The sequence below is a fragment of the Brassica napus genome, chromosome C4, assembly GCF_020379485.1.
Source record: "Brassica napus cultivar Da-Ae chromosome C4, Da-Ae, whole genome shotgun sequence".
Lineage (NCBI taxonomy): Eukaryota > Viridiplantae > Streptophyta > Magnoliopsida > Brassicales > Brassicaceae > Brassica > Brassica napus.
In genome coordinates this window covers 54,030,008-54,054,090 of record NC_063447.1, presented here as the reverse complement: position 1 = coordinate 54,054,090, position 24,083 = coordinate 54,030,008, and the positions used below count along the sequence as shown (strand labels likewise).

The window sequence follows — 24,083 nt, the reverse complement described above, 5'->3', positions numbered from 1 at the left end:
ATCGTGCATAAGAAGATGATAACATTTGAATGCTTGAAAGCCCTTTGTGAAAGAAAAAAACATTTGAATACTTGTTGCTCAGTAATCAAAAAAAATCACTCAGAAACCCTAACGTGTTCGCATGTCTTTTCCTGAACTTTCATACGCAAAGCAGAGGTAGGAGATGGAATCTGTACAGTGGTCCTCTTTTTCTTATTCCTCCTTCTTGACAGAGAATGAACCTTAAAGATTTAAATCACATCTCTGTTTCTTTCTTCTTTTGTTCAATCTCAGTTTATCTGTCAGTGGTCCTCTCAATCTCCAGCACTTCATATGTTTACATCTCTGCCTCTTCACTGGCTTTGTTGAAGCAGTTTTACCGCCATTTTCAACTTTGTAGTTTCAAAATATTCAAAGGTTAATGGCGCAATCCATTTCCATATTCTTAGAAATAACACTAACAAATCTTGAAGTAATTTGCTTGACTAGTTTAACAATGTTTAGTAATCAATCATGTTTTAAGTCTTATTAGTGCTTCCACACCCTTAGTGATCATTTTTAATTGAAACAACAATATGATATCTACTTTAATTATGTGGTTCCATTGATTAAAAGAGAAATAAGGAAAACAAATACATAAAACTGAGATTTCACAAGACAGAATGATACTAATACTAATGTTAACGTTACATTAAGAGGGTTTTTTTCACATGTGTTTTGTAAGTTGACGCCATATTTGCTCGAAAACCTGGATGATAAGATCATGATACTCCTTTGCATTCAAGGAAAGGTAACACGCAAGAAGATCCTCCAAGTCTTTTGAAGCTCTGATGTTGTTCTCTTCTATCATCTCCACCATTGATTCTCTGAAATCTTTCTTTGGATCAACGGAACGCTTCATCACCGCATAACTCTCAAGAACAAGTTGTCTGCTCTCTGATCTCGACGTGCTTCTACGCGTGCCTGAGAGTTGAATTCTAGGTGAGTTTACTCTTCTGAGGTTTATTCCTGCAGAAGAGTTTCTTCCACTAGAAACTTGCTTTTTGTATTTCTTCTCTCTGCATGCTTCATCATCTTCTTCTTGTTTCCCTTTATTAATCTTCACAGAAAGATGGCTTTTTAGTGGTTTCTTGGTTAGGTTACTTGCAGGACAAGCTTTCTCTATGGAGCCAGACCCTTTGGCCTTGTACTTGGTGAAAGCTTTGTTCTTTGTGTCCACCTTGAAGTTGGAAGGATCAACGAATCCATCGTCTTCCTCTTGGTAGAAACTATACACAGAAGACTCTGTGGACTTTTCAAGAGCTGGAAACGCACAGTGAGATGAATCTTGACCGTTGATCTTGCTATTGTTAAAACCTAAAGGAGTGATTGGTTTAAGAGATGGCTTGTAAAGTGTCTTTCTTTCACTCATCCTTTTTCTGTGAAGAGAGTTTCTTGGTGAGTTATGGTGAGGACTTTTAGCTACTAAGCTGATGGAAAAATGAGAGGTTGAAGACTGCTGAGGAGGAGCATAAGAGGGGTTCTTCTTGTTATGAGTGTGTGAGGAAGATGAAGAAGAAATAGGTTTGCTTTTGGGTTTAGACTGCTTAGTCATGTCTTTGAGCTTGTGAAACCATGGATTTGAGATCATATCTGAAATTTTGAACTTGTATTTTCCCATCTTATTTCTCACTATTCACCAGATTTTCTGATGTACTCTTGTATAGAGAAACTATGAAGAGAAGCAGAAGAAGCAGCTCTATGTGACAGATAATAGGTAGATAAGACTGGAAAATTAGGACCCCATTTCAGAAAAAGCTTAAAGAATGACTTTTGTTTGTATCATCATTATCACCATCAGCATGAACTACTTGAGACATTACTTTTTTTTGAGACGTCACATTTACACACGCTTTAGTTCATTTAGGATTATTTAAAATTTTCAATAAACTAACTAGATATTGACCCGCCCTCGAGAGGGCGGGTATATTTTTTATTTTTAAAATTTTTGTCTAATATAATTTATATGTTTGTGTGTTTGTATAATCATATTTTGTATGATATGAATTTAATAGAATAGATAATTTTTGTAAATATATTAAATAAATCAAGTTTCATAAGTATGTACTTGTGTCTTTCCTTGTATCATATATGTATTTTTTGTAATCATATTTGTGTTTTTATCTGTGATAATATTTGCGTAATTTTTTTTTAAAGTATTTTGATAATTGTATTGAATTTATTATATTGTTAAACTATACATTTTTGCCATAGCCTTTTAACACATTAATATGGTACTTTATTTTCAGTTCAAACAGTATTTTTTTTAAAAAAAATAACAAAGTATTGTTACAATTTTGTTTAGTAATAAAACAGTAATAAATAAATAGATTAAATAAAAAAAATGTTTTTCATAAAATTAGAATTATTTAAATTCGTATATAATTATAATTACATTATTATTACACATAATATTACACATAATAATTTGTATAGCAATTAAAAATGGGTTATGCAAATCAAAGTCCATGGCCCAATTTTAATGGGTTTCATAAAAATTTAATTTTACATTTTGTTTTACATTTTTTGTTTTACATATTTTGTATGGGTATATTTTTTTTTTTACATTTTCTTAGGAATTTAATTTTCATTTTTGTGTTTCTATTTGTAATTATATTTGTCTTTTTCTTTGTAATATTTGTGTATAAATCTTAATTATAATATGTTTCATTAAAAAATAGCAATTTAAAGTGCCCATAGAAATACACACTGCAAGCGTTGAACAATATGTGTGGTCAGTGTTTTGAAATTCGATCCGGATCCGCGGTTGAACTGGTAAACCCAGTGACCTAAAATAATTTTAGTTTGGATTTTGTGAAAAGAAACAATATTTAAAAAACTAACAAAACCCGCAAAAAACCCAGAATCCGGTTATTAGTTGAACCACTGGTTAAACCAACTGATAACTTTTACTTTTTTTTTTTATAATTTTAATTATGTTTTTAAATCTGTTTTGTATACTTTTTAATTAAGAAATTAGGTTTTTTAGTTTTGTTATCGACAATTTTACTAATGATGTTTTATTTTTGGTTTATTTTGATTTGAAGTTTAGTTTTGTTATTCACAATAGACGTACAAATATTTATGAAAATTTAAGTTTTGATATTTTTTGTTAGATGTCATAAATCTTAACTTGTTGTAATTTTTTTTTAAATAATCTAAACTATTTTTGAAATTTTATATGTCAAATGAAAATAAGTATATAAAAACTAAAATTAATTATTTACTAAATTTTTTTAAACATACAATATATAGATATCCAAATTATTATTTTATGTTTTATAAAAAAATAGAATCTCACTTTTTAAAAACAACAACATGACCTATTGATATATGTATGGTCCAACTATTTTAATACAATTATTAAATTTTCTTATTAATTATTTAAGAGAAATATTCTATAAAGAAAAACATAAATATGACTAAAAACACAAATAAAAATTAAATTTTTTAAAAAATATAAAACAAAAAAATATATCCGCCATTTAAAGACGGGTCAGAATCAAGTATATATTTATTCTCATAACTAATATTAAATATATAATAAAATTTATTTATTTATTAATCTGTGGTTCATCTATGGTTGATCGGATGATCCGGTGACTTGGAAAGTGATCCGGTTCAGTTTCTGACGAAGTGGATCCCATGTATTTTGTGATTAAACTGAATGTTAGATTATTATTTTTTTTGTCGGCAATTGCATCTTATATATTAAAACAGAAGTCACAACTTTGATTCATGTGTGATTTTTTTAAAAAATGGACTTAATGGACCTATTCCTAGAAAATCATGTTACATTTAATCTATAATCTTATCATTTAAATTTTAGACCTACCAGAAATTTTTATTGAGCTATCAATAATTGGATTTAAAGAATATATGGTTCATTGGATTTATAGATAATATAAATTAAATAGATATAATCTAATGTTGTAATACAATACCTTCATATGTTAAATATTTAAATATTTATCGATGTTAACTTTTAAAATTATAAAGATTTTTTTTTTAAATAACAAAAATCATATTATCTAACAATGATTAATTTTTACTACCTTAAACCAATGAAAACAAATTTTAAACTATATAGTTTATTTTAAAAATTAAACAAAAACTAAATATTTAATTATTTACTCGATAATATAAATATATGAAACAGAAAGTTTAATTTTTTAAAAACTTTCTAAATTTGTGAAATGTTACAATATCTTTGAATATGACAATAAAACAATATTTTACTAATCTTTATATATATAGTTACGATTTTAATAATGAAATAATAATCCAAAAGTATATATATAGAAGAAGATACAAATACATGTGAAAGTTTAAAACAATCTATTCAATGAAAAAAATACAACCATCAACTTATTATGTTTTAAAAATTGATAGACACACATATTGCAATATATACCAATTTAAAATTGAAAACAAAATATTTATATAAAAATAAATGAAAACAAAAATCTGCGCGGTTGCGAAGGTCGAGATCTAGTTAAAATAAAAAATGGGCAAAGATCTATAAAGTGCATTTGTTTCTAAAGCCCACATCTCTACATCAAACAAAATAAGTCCAATAACCCAATTTCCAATTGCAAACGCAAAAGATAAAGATGAGTTAATAAAACAACAGGTGTAGGACACGTGGAATGCCAAGAAGAAAGGTCGATGAGCATCCTTCGCCGGCTTTGTTCATCCACCGTTTTAGCATTACCGGTGACGATTTCCACTGTAATCGAAACATGCTTATCAATTTCTAATCCACAAATACTGTTAAGATCCTCAGCGAACCACCGTAGAAGTCCTTAAACAGATAAATTCAGTCATCTTCACCTAGATTTGCTTCTCTTCTTCCGCGTCTAACTACATCTCAAATCGCCTTCACCATTGGACACTTCACCCCCTATCTATCTAAAATGGCCACGACCATCCATGGAGGAGCTGACGCATCACTATCGCCGGATTGAAAAACTCTGCAAAAGAGCTTTTATTTGCATGTTCAATTGAGACTCCAAGAATAGAATTGGGTTTCTGCAACTGGGTTCAATCCCGAAAAATTGTGTGTTCATCAAAAATCAATAATCTAATTTATTTTTGTAGGAAGAAACTTAACTGTTTTGGTTATAGACAAAGAAAAAGTAGAAACTGTTTTTGGCATTGACAATATAACGTCGGTAATATTTTATTATAAATTTTTTTAAAATAAATTAAATAGACGGTTGGATCCTACTTTTATTAATTGGCCACACTGGTGTTTTAATAGAACAGATGCGAAAATTTGATTCTGGGATGATTTTTTTAAATTGGATGACTATAATTTTTACTGAAAAATGGAAACTTATATTTTTATCAAAAAAATGAAACTCTTATTATATAATAGAATGAGAAATGTTCATCAAGGGGTTGTTTAGTTAGCGAAATAGTGAAAAATTGTTGTGAATGAAGAGGGAAACTTGTGTGTATTATTAGGTCGACCAACTGGTCTTTATATACATATGGTAATGACGGTCTAAGTACTGGATCGACATGAGATCGTACTTATCCTTAACTAGATAATGACTAGCAATACGTAAGATAAACACCAACTATAATGTAGATAAACATAAGAGTAGATAGGCGCCAGTATGATCTTGCGGATGGGCTTGGCCCGTCTTGCTACACGGGCTGATAAATGGGTCGATCACTAAATGGTTTATAACACTCCCCCTTGATCGACACATCCGGTCAAGGTTCATTCATGCTTTGGATGTTGCCTCATTAAAACCTCTCTTGACAAACCCAAAACACAATGTGGTAAAAGGGAAAACAAGACAGGAAAATGAGTACAACACATGAACTCCCCCTGATGAATGCATCACTGTAGTATACGCATTCCCATCTGGTATCCGAGTCTTCTTGAACGTTGAAGTTGCCTATGACTTGGTGAAGATGATCAGCTGGATTCTTCTTGAATGAACTTGTAAGTCTTGAACGTTGGTATGTCTTTTGGAACTCCATTAAGATGTGGTCAGGATGTACATCTTTGCTGCTGATCACTCCATGTCTTGGTTGAACTGATGGTGCTTCAAACGGTGCTCGGATGGACTTTATAATCTGCAATAAAACTTTACTTACATGTCCTTTTTCATGTCCCACGGATTCTCTTTGGTTATATGGCTTTCCTAAAACGTGGACATTCAATATATATTGAGTCATAGACCTAGAACACATACGAACAACTTTACTTCATATCTTTCGTTCATTCGGACTTATATCTCTTCGTATGTGTCAATGGCTTTATCCATTGTAATCAATCATTCTTTATTTTCTTTTGTCGATCCATGTTGAGCTATAGACCTTGTCTATATTCGTTCATAATCATGAGTGTCTAAGGTCATACCATCAATAATTATTTGCTGCAATGAAACTCATCACACAATGAATTCGCAGTCATACACTCATGTCCTTTGTACATGGTTATCGATCTTTTCTTGCTTTAGCAATGCTTATAATCATTATGCCACGACCAGACATCCTTCTGGTCACTATCCTGGTTTATGGTTCTCACTTAGGCGTGCTGACTTAATCATACACACACACACACGGCTATGATTTTTCTACAGACTTTCCATATGTAAAACATAGCTTGTTTAATCAATCGATAACTTGTATCATTGAACCTTTGAACCATTAAACCTTTTTCTCTCAGTTGGTCTGTATTATGATCACAAGGAATTATAATATTTTCTGTATGGACTGACTGCACTAAGTAAATACTTAGTCTTTCATATTACTTACAGCTGCTGTATATTACAATCCATAAACAACTTAGGAACAAAGCTTGTTCTATGAGAATTTCTTTCTCATATTTCTATGGTACGTTGATACCTTTATCCAGTGATCCATTTGCTGCTTACTACACCATTATTTCTTTAGTAAATATCCAGACAAAATCAAACTTGATTTTCTGTAGTAGCATCCACCATATAGGAGCATATCTCTTTATAAATTGTTCCTTGGTCCTTGTGAGTATCCTTGTGTAATCAAGCTATACTTGAACGTTATTTAGAAGGAACATGGACACACTATACCATGTGGTCATGTCCTTTAATCTCACGGAATTTCTTATCTCACAAGATCCATTCACTGGTTTCTTTCTTAGATGGCTTTTCTGTATGTACATGGTTACTACGCCCATCTGTCTTATAATTACTTTGAATTCTTTGAACACCCCACGTCCCTATATAGGTTTTATGAGTACTCTACGTGGGTTCATGATCCTCAGGTTATATCCTTCAAATCCCAAGTACTACAATCTTTTATGAGCTCTTATGTATGTAAATACATCTTTGGTGTTAACACTCTTTATCTTTAGTTTCATACTGTTCCAGACATGATCTAATTAGATTTTGAGATCTTATTATCCAAGACCTTTATACCTTGCAGTTTGGCGTCCCAAACTACATGGTCTGGTACCTTAGATGTGTGGTTGCGCAACCTTATTTCTCTGTCTGAACTGGTTTCTCTTATGAACTCGGATTTGTACGATTCTGAGCACCTTTCATTACTTTCCGAGGTTCCTTATTATTTGGAACTTATTTGTCTATCTCTAATAGACATTGTAGCAACTTGATTGTGTCTCTTAGACATCAAATTCGTGGTGCTTAAGCTGGTATGACATAGTCATTTTTTCTTTTCGGGTCAGTGTGTCTGGCATATATTTCTGCTAGCTTTTATATCTTTTGATCATATTCTTTTAGAACGTCTAGATCATAATCTTTGGTCTGAGGATCTTGCCAAGACAACTATGGTTGATACCATTATATTTCTCTTTTACTCTTTACTCTTTATCAGCCTGATAACTTTCTCCTTTCAAAGTTGGATAATCAGATTACTATCTTTTGTAATCTGTGTTCTTGGCCACTTGATTAAATCATCCATGTTTGGCACAAGATACATTATAGTTTTGTGGAGGAAGTCTTATTTATCTAATATATATTCTCAATCCTCATCTGAGGTTCCATCTTAAATGGCACACATATATGTGGTGGAATATTCGTATTTTCTTAAGATGGTTTGTGTATATGTCTGGTTTATGATCCTTAATCATTCAGAGGTGGGAATGTCTATGCTTACATGTATGGCCTGATGTAAATCAATATTTATATACATAATGTCCTTAAGCTTTAGGCTGGACGTGGGTGATGTACCATTAGTGAGGGCTTTAAAGCTTTCCAGCCGTGTATATTATGGTTGTAAACCATGGAATCCGAATTTATGATATGATCATGGACTGTGGGTTTTAGTCCTCTCTCCCCCTCATGAACATACTCATAATTTCGTAGTGCTTAGGACAGTGGAGCCTTAGTGATTTTCCCTTTTGTGTACTTATAACACATTGTGAGATTTTATAGGATCACTTTTGTGCCTTAATTAATTTTTCATCATATTTTGGATCAAGATGGCTAATCTGGTCATGCCATAAGTGTTTATTTCGTGGTGAACCATACTGGTTACCATGGTTTTATGCCTCTTTCATACTGATCCTTAGCATAGAATAAATCAGTAGAAAATATGGGTATATGCATTCATAATGCTTTTAGGCGATTTTTCAAAAATCTGAAAGGAATCGTATTTTCTTTGCTCACTGGTTCAATGTAGAATGTTATAAATCTTTATAACTCAATGGGTCTGAATAATGTCGTATCTTTTGCCATTGTCAGTACCAATTAATTGATTTCAAGTGATTGTAGGAAGGTAAAGTTGAACCTATACAATCAAGATGAAGTTAAATCTATGCGAGAAATCAATCTATCAGTGAACTGACTCATTAGTCTACACCCAACAATTGATTTTATGTGATTGCAGGAAGGTAAAGTTAAACCTATACAATCAAGGTAAAGTTAAACCATGCATGAAATCAACTATCAGTGGACTGATTATCCTTTTATTAAGGTTTTATTTGTTATTTAATCAAGAATCATCAAGCAAGACCAAGCAAGATAATATATAAAAATAAAATCGTTTTTATTATTTCAATAACATAAATGAATAACAAATAAATCAAATCAGATATGAAAACATAAAATCAGAATGTCGGAAAATTATTCAATGTATAATCCGACCTCATGGTCCATGAGTGTCCACTCGGAATCCTCCTCAGATCTCTTCTTATCTAATGTGGCTTTATTAGATTCAGGGATTTTCATCTCACTGTCTAGTACTTCATAATATATCTCCATGATGTCATTAAACCGTCTGATGTTATCCATCCTTTTCTGCTTCTTTTGCTCAATGTCTAATAAATATGAGAACAGGTCATAATAGGTGGTGAAACCTTTGGCCTGATGTGATAACAACACTTCCTCTGAATGGAATGTGTCACGAGTTTTGTTTAACAAATCCTCGTTTGTTACCAATTCACCACATAGTCTAAGACTATAGGTGATTCTCATAAGATCAGAGTGATAATTGTCCACGGATTCATAATCCTGGAACCTTAGAGCTTCCCATTTTTTCTTGGATTCGTGCAACAATGGCTCACAGAATCTAGAATTCAAAAATGACCAGAGATTATGAGGATCATTAACATATCCAAACTCGTCTCTTAGGTCCTCACAGAGATGGTGTCGCATAATCATTATGGCTCTGTGTCTTTCACACGCAAGGGTGTCATTGCCATACTTGATGCACTTCCCAAGTCCTCTAGACTTCAAGACGGCTGAAGTGTTTATAGCCCAATCAAGATAATTATCTCCAGAGAGATCAAGGGCTTTGTAATATGAGGGTATGAAACTCGACATCTGAAATCATTATTCAAAACAGGTCTTAATCAAGTAATCTTTTTGAAATTTTTCATGCTTCATATCAATGCCACACACGGACCAAAAGAAATTTTTTTTCTAAATGATGCATTTTCTTAAAACCATACAGTTTAAGGTGTGGATCAATGTATTTTTCAGATTTAAGGTCCTCTTATTTCAAATACAAGGTTTCAAGGCCTTTAGGGATTCTATCTTAGATGATCAGGAAAATGTTTCATATTTTCTTCATCCCATTGGATCGGATCATTTAGTATAATGATTTTTTTTTTTTCAGTTCAGATCAGATTGCTTGAAAACTATAAATGATCTATATCCCTAACAGTCGAGATTTCATGTTCAGTATGCAATATTAGTATGCAAACAATATGCAATCAAGCAAACCAATTCAATCATGAAATCAGGTTAGGGTTTTCGAAAAATATACCATATATTTATTATTATTTTTTTCGAAAAATAATCAAATCAGAAATTATTGTGACTTAAAAAAAATAAATCAGGAAGATTTGATTTATTCAAGCAATTTATTATATACTTTTCTATTTAAAAATAAATATATTTTCTCAGATATATCTCTGATATTTCGATTTTAAATATTGAAAAAAATATTTTTTTCAATCCTAATCAAGTTCTAGTCGTTATCAATCATCAGGAAAACAAATTTCTCAGACAAGAACATGAGGTAAAACCTCGGATTAATTTATGAAACCATGATCAGATTTTCAAAAAAAATTATGTAACATACAGTCCTTAACAGTTCTAGTTGATTCAGATCAGATAAGAACATTAAACAGGACAATAATGATAAGTTTAAGCAAGTAATAGTCGGTTTCTTTCAACATATAGCAGTCAGATTTTTAAAAAAAATTGTTTAACTTTCAATCCTAAACAGTTCTAATGTGAAACTATCATCAGGAAAAGTTTTAAACAATTTTAAAATCAGTTTCAGATTAAGAACAGGTTCAAAACAAGTTCAGGTTCGAGATTTTAAAGAGTTTATGTTTTCTGGTTTTATTTTATTTGCAGAGACATGTTGCTAAATATAGCTACATGGCTGCGGATGGGAGTATTTAATACTTTATGGGTTTTAGATGAGTTTTCGATGATACCTGAAAACTTTTGATGGGTTGATCGGTCTATCAGTTAGAGATCTTCCTGGTTAGCTGATGGATTGCTCGGAATTATTGTTTTTGTTGCTGCTTGTTGGAATAGGAGACTGGTATATGGTTGAGAGAGATTTTGGTTTCTGGAACAAATTTTCCGCCTGTATTGTAGCTGAGCGTGAGGGCGCGTCCGAACTCCGATTGATGCGGGGTTAGCGGCGTTGGCTTCGTCTCGTCAAGAGCTTTAATTTGGTATCTGGCTCGTCGTCTGGATTGATTACGCGTTTAAGCACACACCAATTAACCTAATGTGCCAACAATACCACAATCGAATGGTATGTCATTGTAGCATTTTAGGATCGAATCCACAGAGAACTAGAGACTTATAACACCAAGAATACACAAACCTTCCTAATCTAAGCAAACAAGAAGATAGATGATTTGTAACAAACTAATATCCTAGAAATATAAACAAGGTGATCTCAAATCCAATCAAGAAATAAGTGCAAGAATTCAATCAAATACTAAGAATGGATCCATGGTAAGGATAATTGATATAAGGTGATCAAGGTTCAATCTAAAGGTGGCAACTTTCAATCAAAGTAATCTCTTAAGTCTAAACACAATTCTAGACAAGTCCTATGTCTAGGTAAATGCCCATTTGCTTAGAAATCATTAAACATCAAATGTCTTTGGCTTAATTCAATCAAGCAATCTTTAAGTTCAAGTTCAATAACTATCTAGCAATTTTAACATCAAGTGTCCTTGGCTAATCTCACTAGAGCTTAGTTGAGTTGATTCAAACACTTCATCTAATCATGTCTGATGAGAAGTGTTTAGAAATCAGGTTTAGAGTGATCAAGACTAAACAAGCATTAAAAATACTCAACAAGCAAGTTCATACAAGGATCTACAATAAAACACCCTAAATCTACACTTAATCACCCTAATCTACCTTAACCATGAATCCAAGGAGTGTCTACTCTCTAATCTCCATGAGAAACCTCAAACCCATGATGAATTCAAGGCTCACCATGTTTATGAGAAGGAGAAACAAGATATAGAATTAAAAACTTTCTTAGATTGTGATATAAAAATCCAAGCTTTTTTACAAAGGGAGGCAAGTTCTTGAGAGAAAAATGAGATATCCCTCAGGTTTTTAGGTTTAAAACTATATATAAGACATGCCAAACTCGAGCTGGTTTAGTGAATTAAACCGGGTCAAACCGGAATAAACCGGTCAACATCTCCAAATCTGTTCGTAGCGGCCATCACGTCCCGCTACCAGTGGCCGCTAGCGAATCCGCGTCTTCCCGAGCGGCGTCACGTCCCCGCTACCAATGGCCGCTCCAGCACTCGCTCATGATGTGGCGACCTCATTAACCCGCTTTGCCAAGTCGCTGTGAACTTCTTCGAGCTTGAGCTCCGATTCGCTCTTCTTTGTCTCGAGACCCGAGCTTCCTCGTCTCCAGCTTCAGCCGTCGTCTCCTTCGTCGTCACTGGCTCACGGCCTCTCTATCTCCCGTGGCCGTGCTCATTCTCGTCGTCGGGATCATCCCTCACCGCGACCGGATGCCATCGACGTGAGGTCTCATGTCCACGACCTCTCCATTTCTCGAGCTATCCTCCTCCAGGTCGTGCTCTCAGGTGCTCGAGTCTCATCGTCGTCGAGCTTTGCCGTGGTTGGAATTAGCCTCGCCGTCGTTCGCGTTGAAACCAAACTCTCGATCTCCTCCAATGGAGACTTCTTCATTATTTTCAAAACCAGTCCCTGTCCTTTTGATTCTTTACAAAACGGACCCAGCCTTTGGAATGTGCAAAAATGCCCTTGCGAATCAAACCCAAAGTTTCCAATGCGCGATTTAGCCCAAGCGAATATTACGAATTTGCAACCTTGGTCCCTGGATTCTTGTTAACATCACAGTGGACCCAAAACTTCCAAACTTTGCAGTATAACCCTTGAATTTCGCCCCAAACTTCCAAATAAGCATTCCAACCCCTATGATATGCAAATGAGTATGCAAATACAACACAAAGACCTAAATGCAACCTAAAATGATCATAATGAGCTAAAATATGAATCTAAAACTTATAAAAATCATGAGATATCAACTCCTCCACACTAGTCCTTTACTTGTCCTCAAGTAAACTTTCAAGAACATGGGAAGTGATGTTTCAATACACAAATGGAAATTCATGACCTTAAGAAACTCTTCAATGCCATCGTTGTGATATCCTTACAAAATCATACCAAATAGCAAGAGCAATTTGTTTTTATTAGCTCTAACTTCTCTCGGCCTATCAATTCCTTTGATATTTTAACTCATTATGATGAATCCTCAAATCAACCAACTTTCACATTCAATAAGAAATATCATAAGTGAATTCTCGCAAATTGCCAATTGGTCCAAATCATTCGGTTTGGTGAGAAAAATGGCTTAATGTGAAGAATGAGAAGGGTCCAAATACATTTTGCTATGGTGACTTACACTCAAGAATAGGAGTTTGATCATTATGCAAAATTTATCTAAGAAAAGGAGCAATTAATGCATACATAAATCGGTTCTCATCATTGTACCCTTTTCCTAGACAATTTTTAAGTTCTACCCTTTCTTTTCTTCATCTCAAATCCCAAATGTACACCCATTTTCATCTCTTACCCAATGAACACTTTTTTTTTTTTTTTTTTTTTTTTTTTTTTTTTTTTGGTTTTCATTGACACAATCTGAGCTATATATATATATATATTTTTAGACACACTCTTTTTCTTTTTTTTTTTTTTTTTTTTTTTTTTTTGATTCATTTCCTTTACATAATCTTTCCCAATTCAATCCTCAAGATCAAAATAATTAAAGCACATCATTCCAACCACCATCCTAGATTCTAGCCCAAAAGAGGTCCTAATGCTAGCAAGAGATGAGAACAAATCAATGTCGCTCCTAATACTCTCAAGATTTTGCACATGACAAGCTTTCACAAAAAGACCTCACTCAACAATTAATGATGGTTTGAAAGAAGGGAAGGGTTTAGGGTATGGACTACCACTTGAGTTGTCAAAAAGATTGGTAAAATGGTTTATACAAGCTCAAGTGTGTGTAAAGCCATGATTTAGTACTCAAGAGACCATAAGCAAGAAGCATTAAGTTCATTTTAGTCAATTAAGATCGGAGTTGGTTTCAAAGAGTAAGATTCAATGAGTCTTAAGAGGAGTTTTCAAGGCTCGAAGTCTACAAGAAATTCAGAAGAAGCTCAAGCTACTTATTATGATTCAAAAGGGTATCAACAATGAGTTCATTGCATGAGTCCTTTGTAGGGATTTTACCTATGCATTCTATATGATCTAGACTCAAACCTAAAGATGCAAATGATATAACTAATTTTTTTTATTGATTTTCTATGCAAATGGATATGCAATGCTTATGACAAGTAAACAAAACAGAAAACATGTGAGATAAGTAGACTCTCCCCCCCACACTTACTTCACACAGTCTCTTGTGTGAGAGCAAGGTGAAAGAAGAGGTCTAGAAGAAACAAACAAGAAGACTATATATTTACAATGGTTGTAGAGACACTTAGCTTGGAGTTGCTAGATGGAGTTGAATAATTTTAACACTTGTAGCTTTGCTGGATGGCCATCTTTTTCTTTGATTAAGAGGGGAATCACCTAAAAATTTTAAACACACTTATTAAACACACAAAAGAAAAACCACACAAGTAAAACTATAATATATATAGGGATAGACATGGGACTTCCTCCCAAGTGAGCTTGTTTTAAGTCTCTAGCTTGACTTTGTGTGCTTGCTAATCATAAGTATCAAAAGGCTGAGCCAATGCACCTTTGGTCTTTCTCCTACAAGAACAAGAAACCAAGTGTGCAAAGAAACACACTACTGTCCATAGAAAATAGACAGATTTTTCCTCAAAGAGCTTCACTAAAGATATGATATGAGTTATGAAATGCTTCTTGAGGTTCAGATGATCATGAGAATCAAAAGCAATAGGTGGAAACACAAAATCAACTACAGGTTCAAACGAAGTTTTAACAAAGTAGTCAACTCTATCTCCATCAATCAAATAATTCACAATGTTCACATTCTCATGATAGTTTTCAGCATGGGAGTTTTCTATCTCAAGCAAGAGCTTATCCACATCAAGTTCATCCCCTAAATCAGCAAGTTCAAGAAGAGGTCTAGAATTCTCAAGCAGCAAAAAGTTGGACTCAAGATCAAATGAAGCACAAATATAGTTCTTGACAAAGCAAACTTCAATGTGATCTTTAACAAGCTTTTCTACTCTCAATTCATCTAGTTTCCTAGTTTCACATATCAGATCAAGACATTCATTTATGAGCACAAGAGAATCAAGATCAGGGGCGTTATCCTCACCACAAGGCAAACAAATTTCCTCAAGTTTAAGTTCTAAAGTGGAAATGCTTATACCTTCCAGCTGGGGTGGTGGAACCCAATACATTACCTCATCAAGGGCACAAGCAGCATCAAACTCATACTGGTTAACATCTCTTCCTTCAAACTCTGCTCTATCCCTAATAAGGTTTATCCGGACCATTTGTGCTAGGTGTCTTATTGGCTTACCCCAATACTCTTTCGTTCTCTGAAGCCGGTGTAACTCCACTCTTTGATCTGGTGTGAGTATGCGTATATCAAAGGGTGGTGGCTTCACATATGGCTGATCTTCAATGCGATCTTCAAATGTCTCTTCCTCTTCTTGTGGCTTCTCAGAGTAGCTTGAAGCCATCTCTACAAATAACAAAAGCTAGAAGAAGAGGTTAGTAGCTATACAAAAGCAAAACAAAGCATAAGAAAATAAAGCTTAATCTCAAGAAAGTTTGAAATCTTAATGACAAATCTACTTAGTTCCCCGGCAACGGCGCCAATTTGATAATAGGTTTTTCTGCCTATTGCAAATGTTGTAGTATAGTGGGGTGAATGTCGAACCAGTCCTAGTGATGTGAATCAGTGAGAATACAAGTCATTTCTTAAGCTAAGTAGATTCAATAGTGGTGAGTGTGTGACAACTAACAATAGCAAACAGAGCAATACAACAAGGTTTTAATCAATTTAAACAAGTGAATCCATGGGCTAAGGGAATTGACTTCAAGTAACTAAGATCCAATCTAGGTGACAAGCTTTCAATCAAAGTAATCTCTTAAGTCTAAACACAATTTTAGACGAGTCCTATGTCTAGGTAAATGTCCATTTGCTTAGAAATCATTAAACATCAAATGTCTTTGGCTTAATTCAATCAAGCAATCTTTAAGTTCAAGTTTAATAACTATCTAGCAATTTTAACATCAAGTGTCCTTGGCTAATCTCACTAGAGCTTAGTTGAGTTGATTCAAACACTTCATCTAATCATGTCTGATGAGAAGTGTTTAGAAATCAGGTTTAGAGTGATCAAGACTAAACAAGCATTAAAAATACTCAACAAGCAAGTTCATACAAGGATCTAATACAATAACACCATAGATCTTCACTAAGTTACTCTAATCTCCCTAACCCATGAATTCTTAAGGAAACTACTCACTAATCTCCATGAAAACACTTAATCTCATAATAGATTGAAGCATATTCAAGTAGATACAACAGAGAATAAAGATAAACAAGGATTAAACAAGCAAATTCAAGAGAATAAGAAGAAAAGAAACTAAAGATTCAAGCTTTCTCTCTCAAGAGTTCTTGTGTTCTTCATAAAAAAGTAGATAGATCCCCAATTATTGTCTGAAAAGTAGTTATATATATCTAAAACTCGAGCTGGGGTTGACCCATAAAAACAGATATTTTTCTCCGTAGTGACCATAAAAGGTCGCTACCAGAGGTCACTATGCCTGTAGCGACCTGACATGCCCGCTACGGGTGGCCGCTAGGACACTTAGACGATTTTTTCGCATTCTTGAACTCATAGCGACCTCATTATGCCGCTACGGAAGACCGCTACAGAAAGCGCTTCGACTATAGCGGTCTCTCTAACCCGCTACACACTCCCGCTACGGTACTTAGGCGCCTCAGCTCTATCTTCTGTAGCGACCATCTTTTGCCGCTACGCCTGGCCGCTAGGAATGTCATATTGATATGTGTGTAGTATTTTGATCATAAATCCCTCAATACAGCTCCAAACGACTTGAAACCACCTCCATTGTAAAGCTAACTCAATTTCCAGTGTCTCCACAAATTTTGAGCTTCAGAAGAGATCTTTAAGGCCTTCATCCGTGTTCATCTTTCACTCTTTGGACTCAAAATCCCTCCAATGGTCTTCTAACTCATCCATGGTGCTCTCCAACACCTGATATGTACAAATGCAATGATATGCAACCTAAATGTGCCTAAATGATACTCTAAATGACCAAACCATTCAAGAATAAGAAGTTAAAAACATGTAAATTCACAAGATATCATGGATCCACCGGAGTTGAGGGATAGAGCTGTTTGAAGTTCGTCGGGAATTAGGGTTTTTACTGCTCGGATTTATTTCTGGTTTTTTAGGGTTAGGGTTTATGAGAGCAACGTCGTGCTGATAACGTGTTGTGAATGAAGAGGGGAACTTGTGTGTATTATTAGGTCGACCAACTGGTCTTTATATACATATGGTAATGACGGTCTAAGTACTGGATCGACATGAGATCGTACTTATCCTTAACTAGATAATGACTAGCAATACGTAACATAAACACCAACTATAATGTAGATAAACACAAGAGTAGATAGGCGCCAGTATGATCCTGCGGATGGGCTTGGCCCGTCTTGGTACACGGGCTGATAAATGGGTCGATCACTAAATGGTTTATAACAAAAATTATGAAAATACAATTAATGGATTTTGATGTAGTTCAAATGAAGTCTGATAAATAAAAAGAAGTCTGATAACTTTATGAGAATTTTATATATTTATTGATTAACATATATAAATGGTCTCCTTCTTTTTGAAGATATTCTTCATCGGCAACAAAGGGGTAGAAAGCTAGCAAAATCGGGAATTTTTAATCATTTGTTTTTTGGGGTTCACCATTATATGGTCTCCTTCTCTTTGGAGATATTCTTCATCGGCAACAATATCTTCCAGATCCTAAAAGATGATATTTGTTTCTTTTCTTAATTTAGTATTTATTTATTAAACTTTGTATAAATATATCCCAATATATTAAGCTGATACAGATATGCAAAATGATGATACCAGTGTTAATCAATAATTTGCATTTTTATTTAAAATCTGTAAATAAGTAAATGGGACAGCTTTTGAATCATAATGATGAAAACTAAGAAAATATTGGTCCAAAGTGTCCACTAACACCACACTTTTACACCCGTTTTCTCCTTACGTTCCCTTTCCAAATCAACAATTTTTTGTTAATTGTTTCTTCAACAAAGAAAGATGATTATCCAAATCAAAACAGTATCCATAATCCTTAGTCCTTACTTTAAACATGCACATGTGACCAGTGAGAGCTATTGATATGAAACGGGAACTAAATCAGCCTTGATATCATGGTGGTGATTGTTGTTAACAAACCAAGATCTATGAATTGTTCCAAAAGAAGAAAAAATTAAGCTATTTTCAAGTTCAAACTCTGGATCTCTAAATCAGATGTAATAGTATTTACCACTACATCATCTTTAGTTTACTGAAATTGAGGTCCTCTAAATATATAAATATCTTTTGGCACCTAAAACATCAGTTTTATAGACTCATTGATAAATCTGGCAAACTTACATAACCGTTTTGCATTTTATTTGAAGTCCTTATTTTTTATACTTATAGAATTAAGATGTATCATGTATGCTACTAAGAAAGATTTAGGAGTTTTATATCTATCTTTAATAGCAATTCTCTTTGCTTTCTTTGTCAAAATATCACATGTATAGATCAACAAAAAAAAAAACAAAGATTATTTACATCAGAAGCAATGACTTTCAAGTTAAAATCAAGTTATCATTCATATTTCAACAATTTGAAAATAGAGCTTACATAAGAAGTGAACAGACCTAAAAAAAGAAACATCTAAAAGGCAAGTAATCTTTACATCAAATTCATTATCACTAGATATGAGACCGGTTTATGTTCAATATATCCGGTTGCATTGACCCACCAATTAACCAAGGACCTTATCAATTATACAAAGCCAAAACCAATTTTATCATCTTGGATTTTAGTCATAAGCAAGAGCCACCAAACACTTGCAATATAAAAAACACTAGATTTTGAACCCAAACACTTGCAATATAAAAAACACTAGATTTTGAATCTGCGCGTCCGCGCGGATATATGTTCAAACTTAATAGATGTTAAACATTGATGTTACTGTTTCATATTTTTTTGAGTTTTTAGATTGATGTAAACCCAAAAGAAAGCTCGGTTCATTTTATTACCAAGATTAAACCCAACATGAAAAAGTAATTGTTTCTAAATTTGTTGTTGATTGTTTATATCGTGATGGGATATTAGACAAATCAAAACAATTTATTATATAAGATATTTGTCAATTAGTAATACTTAACTACATTATCCTATTTATAATGTAATTATATATTTATATAAATTTATAATTCAAAATTTTCAAAATAAAACATCTTATGTAAATTATAAATAGATGGGTTGATATATAAACCATATGTATTATATTAACACCATGACAAATAAAAAAATAACTATTTGGTAATTAATTTGGTCAAATGGACCAAAACTTAATTACAATGTTAAAACTTTATTTTCATCACAATATATGTGAATTAAGCTTTAATTATATTTTAATGGACCAAGCCCATAAAATACTAAACAGGTTAGTCCGGTTAAATGATATGATTTTAAACGTGATTTGCAAGAAAAGAAACCTAAAAAATCTTGTGCTAGTTATGTGAATGATTTGGTATCGTGATTGTTACAAAGATTTGCTAAAATATAGGAATAGATTTAGGAAGGTCATTCTTTTAGGAAATTAATAAATGATTAGTTTTAATTTTAAACAAAATAATTTCTACGGATATTATCTTATTGTTTTGATGTTGAATTTTTTTAAATTTGTATAAAACATGATATATATTATGATCGAAAGAATACAATTTTCAAGCTTTCTTAATCAATTACATGGATTTGTTCTATCTAATATAAGTGTTTTGATTTTCCAGACTGAGAAAACAGGTGGTGTTATTAAGATGAAGATGCGATGTAATACAGGAAAAAGGTACTATCATAATTTAATACAATGTTTTATCAATGGTTTTCTTAGCATATGTAGGAAACAACTCATCTAATTTGATGATTTTTAATGGTTTGGTTTAGTATCGGTTTTTAATTGTATGGTTTAGTAATAAGGCAAAACACTGTGTTTTATTAATTGTATAGAACAATATGTGGGCAACGGAAGGTGAATTGGTTTAGTAGTTTTCAAGTTTATTAATAAGGCAAATCATGTAGTTAATTAAAAGTCAAAACGTTGGGTTTAATATCAGTGGCATAGGAAAATAATTATTGAGCAAAACTAATGTATAGTTTAGATTTATTATCCACCGTTTTAAACTTCATGGGACTCCACCATCATGACTTTGACACCCAAAGACGTGAACCCCATGCAACACAAGCCTTCCTCTCACTAACCTTATACACACCAAAACAAAACAGAAAGTCCAAAGAGGATCACCACACCAAAACAACAACGAAAAGCTTCAACACAATGAGAGCGAAAGCAACTTTGGTTAACTTCAGATCAAAGCTTTCAGAATCATGCAACAGATTCGTCTCTCTCTTCCGCTTCAGAGTTAAGAGACCTGTCTTCATGAGACCTCTTCGCCGTGCACGTCATGGCAATGTCAAACCTAGACATCGACATCATCCCAAGAAGCCAATCTGTCCTTCCTCTTTGCTGTCTTGTCTCTGTTTTCTCAGCAAAATCAAAGACCAGAAGATAAGCCAGACCAAACCTTGTAAGAAAACTTCTCTACAATGTTCGTAAACAAAAATGTCTTACAAGCTTTTTTAATTTATCTGTTTATTCTCCAATTGGAATTGCAGTTAGTGTGAAGGATGATGATTTTTCGAAGTTTACACATTCGCCTCTTACGCCAGCAGCAGCCAAGAAGCTGTTCACTTCACCCATCACGACACCTGTTTCTGCGTCATGGACCAAGAAATCACTGAACTCAAGAGATACATTCGAAGACAATGCTGTGGAAGATGCTTGCAGAAGCTTTGAAAACTATCTTACTCATCTGACTGAAGAAGGGAAAATGGATGACTTAATGGACATAGAGGAGCTTCTCTTCTGTTGGAAGAATCTTAAGAGCCCTGTCTTCATTGAACTTGTCTCCAGATTCTATGAAGAGCTCTGCAGAGACTTGTTTTCAGGTGAATGAACATAATCCAATAATGTTCAAAGCAAAAAGCCTTTTTATCCTTCTTTCTAAACCAGAAAAACAAAGTTTATTTTCGGTTTTGGCAATCATTGCAAACATCCTTTAAGGGTTTCTAAGTGCAAAGTGAAACTAAAATGTGTGAAGACTATCAAGATTGTATTAACCATAAGCTTAATCTTGAATGTGAAAAGAGTTACAAAGCAAATTATCATTTATTAAAATATTAATTTCCTTACCTACAAAACTTTTTAAATAGCTGAATCTCCAGAAATGTTTTTGTTAAACATTGAGAAAGATAAACCTAAAATCTAATCACTGAATCTCCAATCTTAAACCCTAGCATTGTGATTATAGTTGGCCTTCTGTTCTCTTCGTGTTTAGAACTAAGAAACTTTTAATCTTTTGAAAAAGTCCTAGGAATCCAAGAGAAACCCCCCTTAGGAATCTTCCCTCTCTTCTTTGTTCCTTTCTTCGAACGTGTAAATACAACTTAACGAGTTTCGTTTAAAGGCCCCACTTATATTATTTTGGGCCATATTCGGCCCTTTAGAAGCTAAATAATGATACGCCACGTGACATAAATGGTTGGTTCGGTCTGAGGGAGCGACATATCGAACTATCCTTGTCAAAGCAAAGCGAGAGTTCCTGATCATGACTCCACTTGTGTAATATTCTCCACGTTTGTTTCCAAAATCATGTAGGAGCCGAAATTAACCAAATCACTTGAACATTTTTATGAACAAAATTCTACGGTGTAACATCTAACTATATCTCTTCTTTATGATAAGAAGCATTTATAACATCTTAAACCATATATATAGGATGATACTTTTGTGTTAAACACATTTATACCATTTTCGTTATAATAAAAACCGCATTTATACCTTTTCTATGAATTCATCCTCCATTTCTTGGAACACTTGTAGTAATTCATCCATATGGTTGAATACGACTTATCTATAATACTCCATCTGTTTTAATATATAAATAGTTGTAGAGTTTTTGTTGTTTCACAATGTAAATTGTTTCCAAATTTCAATGCAAAAAGTTAACAGGCTAAGCAGTATTTAACTAAAGTCTTAAAAGCTCTTAAGTATAATTTATTATTGGTCATTCTCTTTTTAATTAAATATTAAAGAATGGTTACTTTAAAAATTGTGTTTGTAGCCAAAACTAATTATAATTTGAAACAAAGGGAACACATTCAAGTAAAGGAGATTTGTAAATCGTACTAGCTCTTTATATATGCTTCTTCTTTTTTTGTATGTGTCAATACTAGACTCTATTTATCTGATAGTAGTTAGTATTTACTTTGAATTGTATCTTGATAACGAAGAAGAAGCAGAGGAGCTTAAAAAAAAGATGAGCTAGGTGGTCCAAATACTGAAAACACACAAGGCATGAATTCAACACCCTCGTGCATCTCTTGTCTCTTTCTCTTTTCAACTTTTGGCTTTCCTCCATCTGCCATACTCCATCTTCACTTTTTCTCTCCTCGGACCTTTTGTATCAGTACTCTTTTTTTTTTTTACATTTTTGTAATTATATATGTATGGCGTGAGAAGAGAGCTCTCATACGAGATCTTCTCAAGGATTCCTACGATATATTTTAGCAAAAAGGTTATCTACTATCAAAATGTTCATAACTTACATTAATTGTGTTGGTGATGAAATATAAATAGAGTTATGGTGAAATCTAGCAAATTTATTTTATTATGCTGGATAAAGGATCGTTATTTTTGGAGAATAGAATATATGGCAAAATGAATAAATAAAACTTCTATGGGAGTATAATTCATCCTAAGATTAGATTCTATTAAACTAAATTTATTATACGATAATATAACATAACATTGAACATCAATTATTAAGAGAACATTGGGACAAAAAAAAGGTTGACGATAATATAACCTCATTTACTATGACAAAATATTATCGTATTTTGTGAAGAAGATCGGGGAAATAAAGTTGTTAAGGTATGCATATGCTATGCATGCAACCTTGCAAATGCCTACGATTTGAGATCGAAGACACCACCTACCATTTACCAATGTACAAAATTTTCATATGTTATTGAACGAATGCTGACGCGTACATCATTTGATTGGAGTGAATGGAAATCCTAAGAGCATAATTATTGAGGGACAATTTTCAAAAAAAAAAAAAATATATTATTATTGAGGGATTCTAAAGTGAAGTTCTCAGCGGAATATAAGAATCTGTTTCTTAGTTTATAACTAAAAAAGGTAGAACCGGTTCTTAAATAAGATATTTAAAAACCGGTTCTAGATTTTTTAGTTAAAAGTTAAGAGACAGATTCTTATATTCCGCTAAAAATCTATCCTAAAAATCTCCATTAAACATGTTCTAAGAAAATAGTTAAATTTTATGCATGATTCTTGACATCTTCGAGTCATGCATAATAGATAGGAATCTTATTTAAGAACCGGTTCTAATTTTTTTAGTTAAAAATTAATAGACGGATTTTTATATTCCGCTAAGAACCTATCCTAAAAATCTCCATTAAACATATTCTAAGAAAATAGTTAAATTTTATGCATGATTCTTGACATCTTCGTGTCATGCATAATAGATAGGAAACAATGCAAGTCTCATCTGTCTCATTAAAGAAACCAAATGAAATTTCAATAACAATAACATGGTAAATTGAGAAAAGTATAGTCTTATTTAAGAACCGATTCTAGTTTTTTTAATTAAAAATTAAAAGACAGATTTTTATATTTTTCTAAGAATTCTATCCTAAAAATTTCTATTAAACATGTTCTAAGAAAATAGTTAAA

The 24,083-nt window shown here is 33.0% G+C and overlaps 3 protein-coding genes across 3 annotated transcripts; 1 reads left to right on the top strand and 2 right to left on the bottom strand.

The window, feature by feature from the left end:
* Positions 1-560: 560 nt before the first annotated feature.
* LOC106449771 (transcription repressor OFP2-like) lies at positions 561-4,050 on the bottom strand. The gene has a single exon (XM_013891469.3). It carries the CDS (start codon positions 1,637-1,639, stop codon positions 686-688), a length of 954 nt encoding a protein of 317 aa, XP_013746923.2. The 5' UTR covers positions 1,640-4,050; the 3' UTR covers positions 561-685.
* Positions 4,051-9,101: 5,051 nt separating this feature from the next.
* LOC125586189 lies at positions 9,102-9,800 on the bottom strand. The gene has a single exon (XM_048756022.1). It carries the CDS (start codon positions 9,798-9,800, stop codon positions 9,102-9,104), a length of 699 nt encoding a protein of 232 aa, XP_048611979.1.
* A 10,249-nt stretch (positions 9,801-20,049) lies between these two features.
* Positions 20,050-22,215, top strand: LOC106364740 (transcription repressor OFP17-like). Its single transcript, XM_022701024.2, has 2 exons — positions 20,050-20,853; positions 20,942-22,215. The coding sequence occupies exons 1-2, from the start codon at positions 20,415-20,417 to the stop codon at positions 21,280-21,282; spliced, it is 780 nt and encodes a 259-aa protein (XP_022556745.2). The 5' UTR covers positions 20,050-20,414; the 3' UTR covers positions 21,283-22,215.
* The last annotated feature ends 1,868 nt before the right edge of the window (positions 22,216-24,083 follow it).

Bases quoted from the DNA above. Each gene is read 5' to 3' on its own strand.
- LOC106449771 (XM_013891469.3), bottom strand. From the start codon at position 1,639: ATGGGAAAATACAAGTTCAAAATTTCAGATATGATCTCAAATCCATGG.
- LOC125586189 (XM_048756022.1), bottom strand. From the start codon at position 9,800: ATGTCGAGTTTCATACCCTCATATTACAAAGCCCTTGATCTCTCTGGA.
- LOC106364740 (XM_022701024.2), top strand. From the start codon at position 20,415: ATGTATAGTTTAGATTTATTATCCACCGTTTTAAACTTCATGGGACTC. The intron at 20,854-20,941 runs GTAAGAAAACTT...TTGGAATTGCAG, and splicing joins GATAAGCCAGACCAAACCTT to TTAGTGTGAAGGATGATGAT.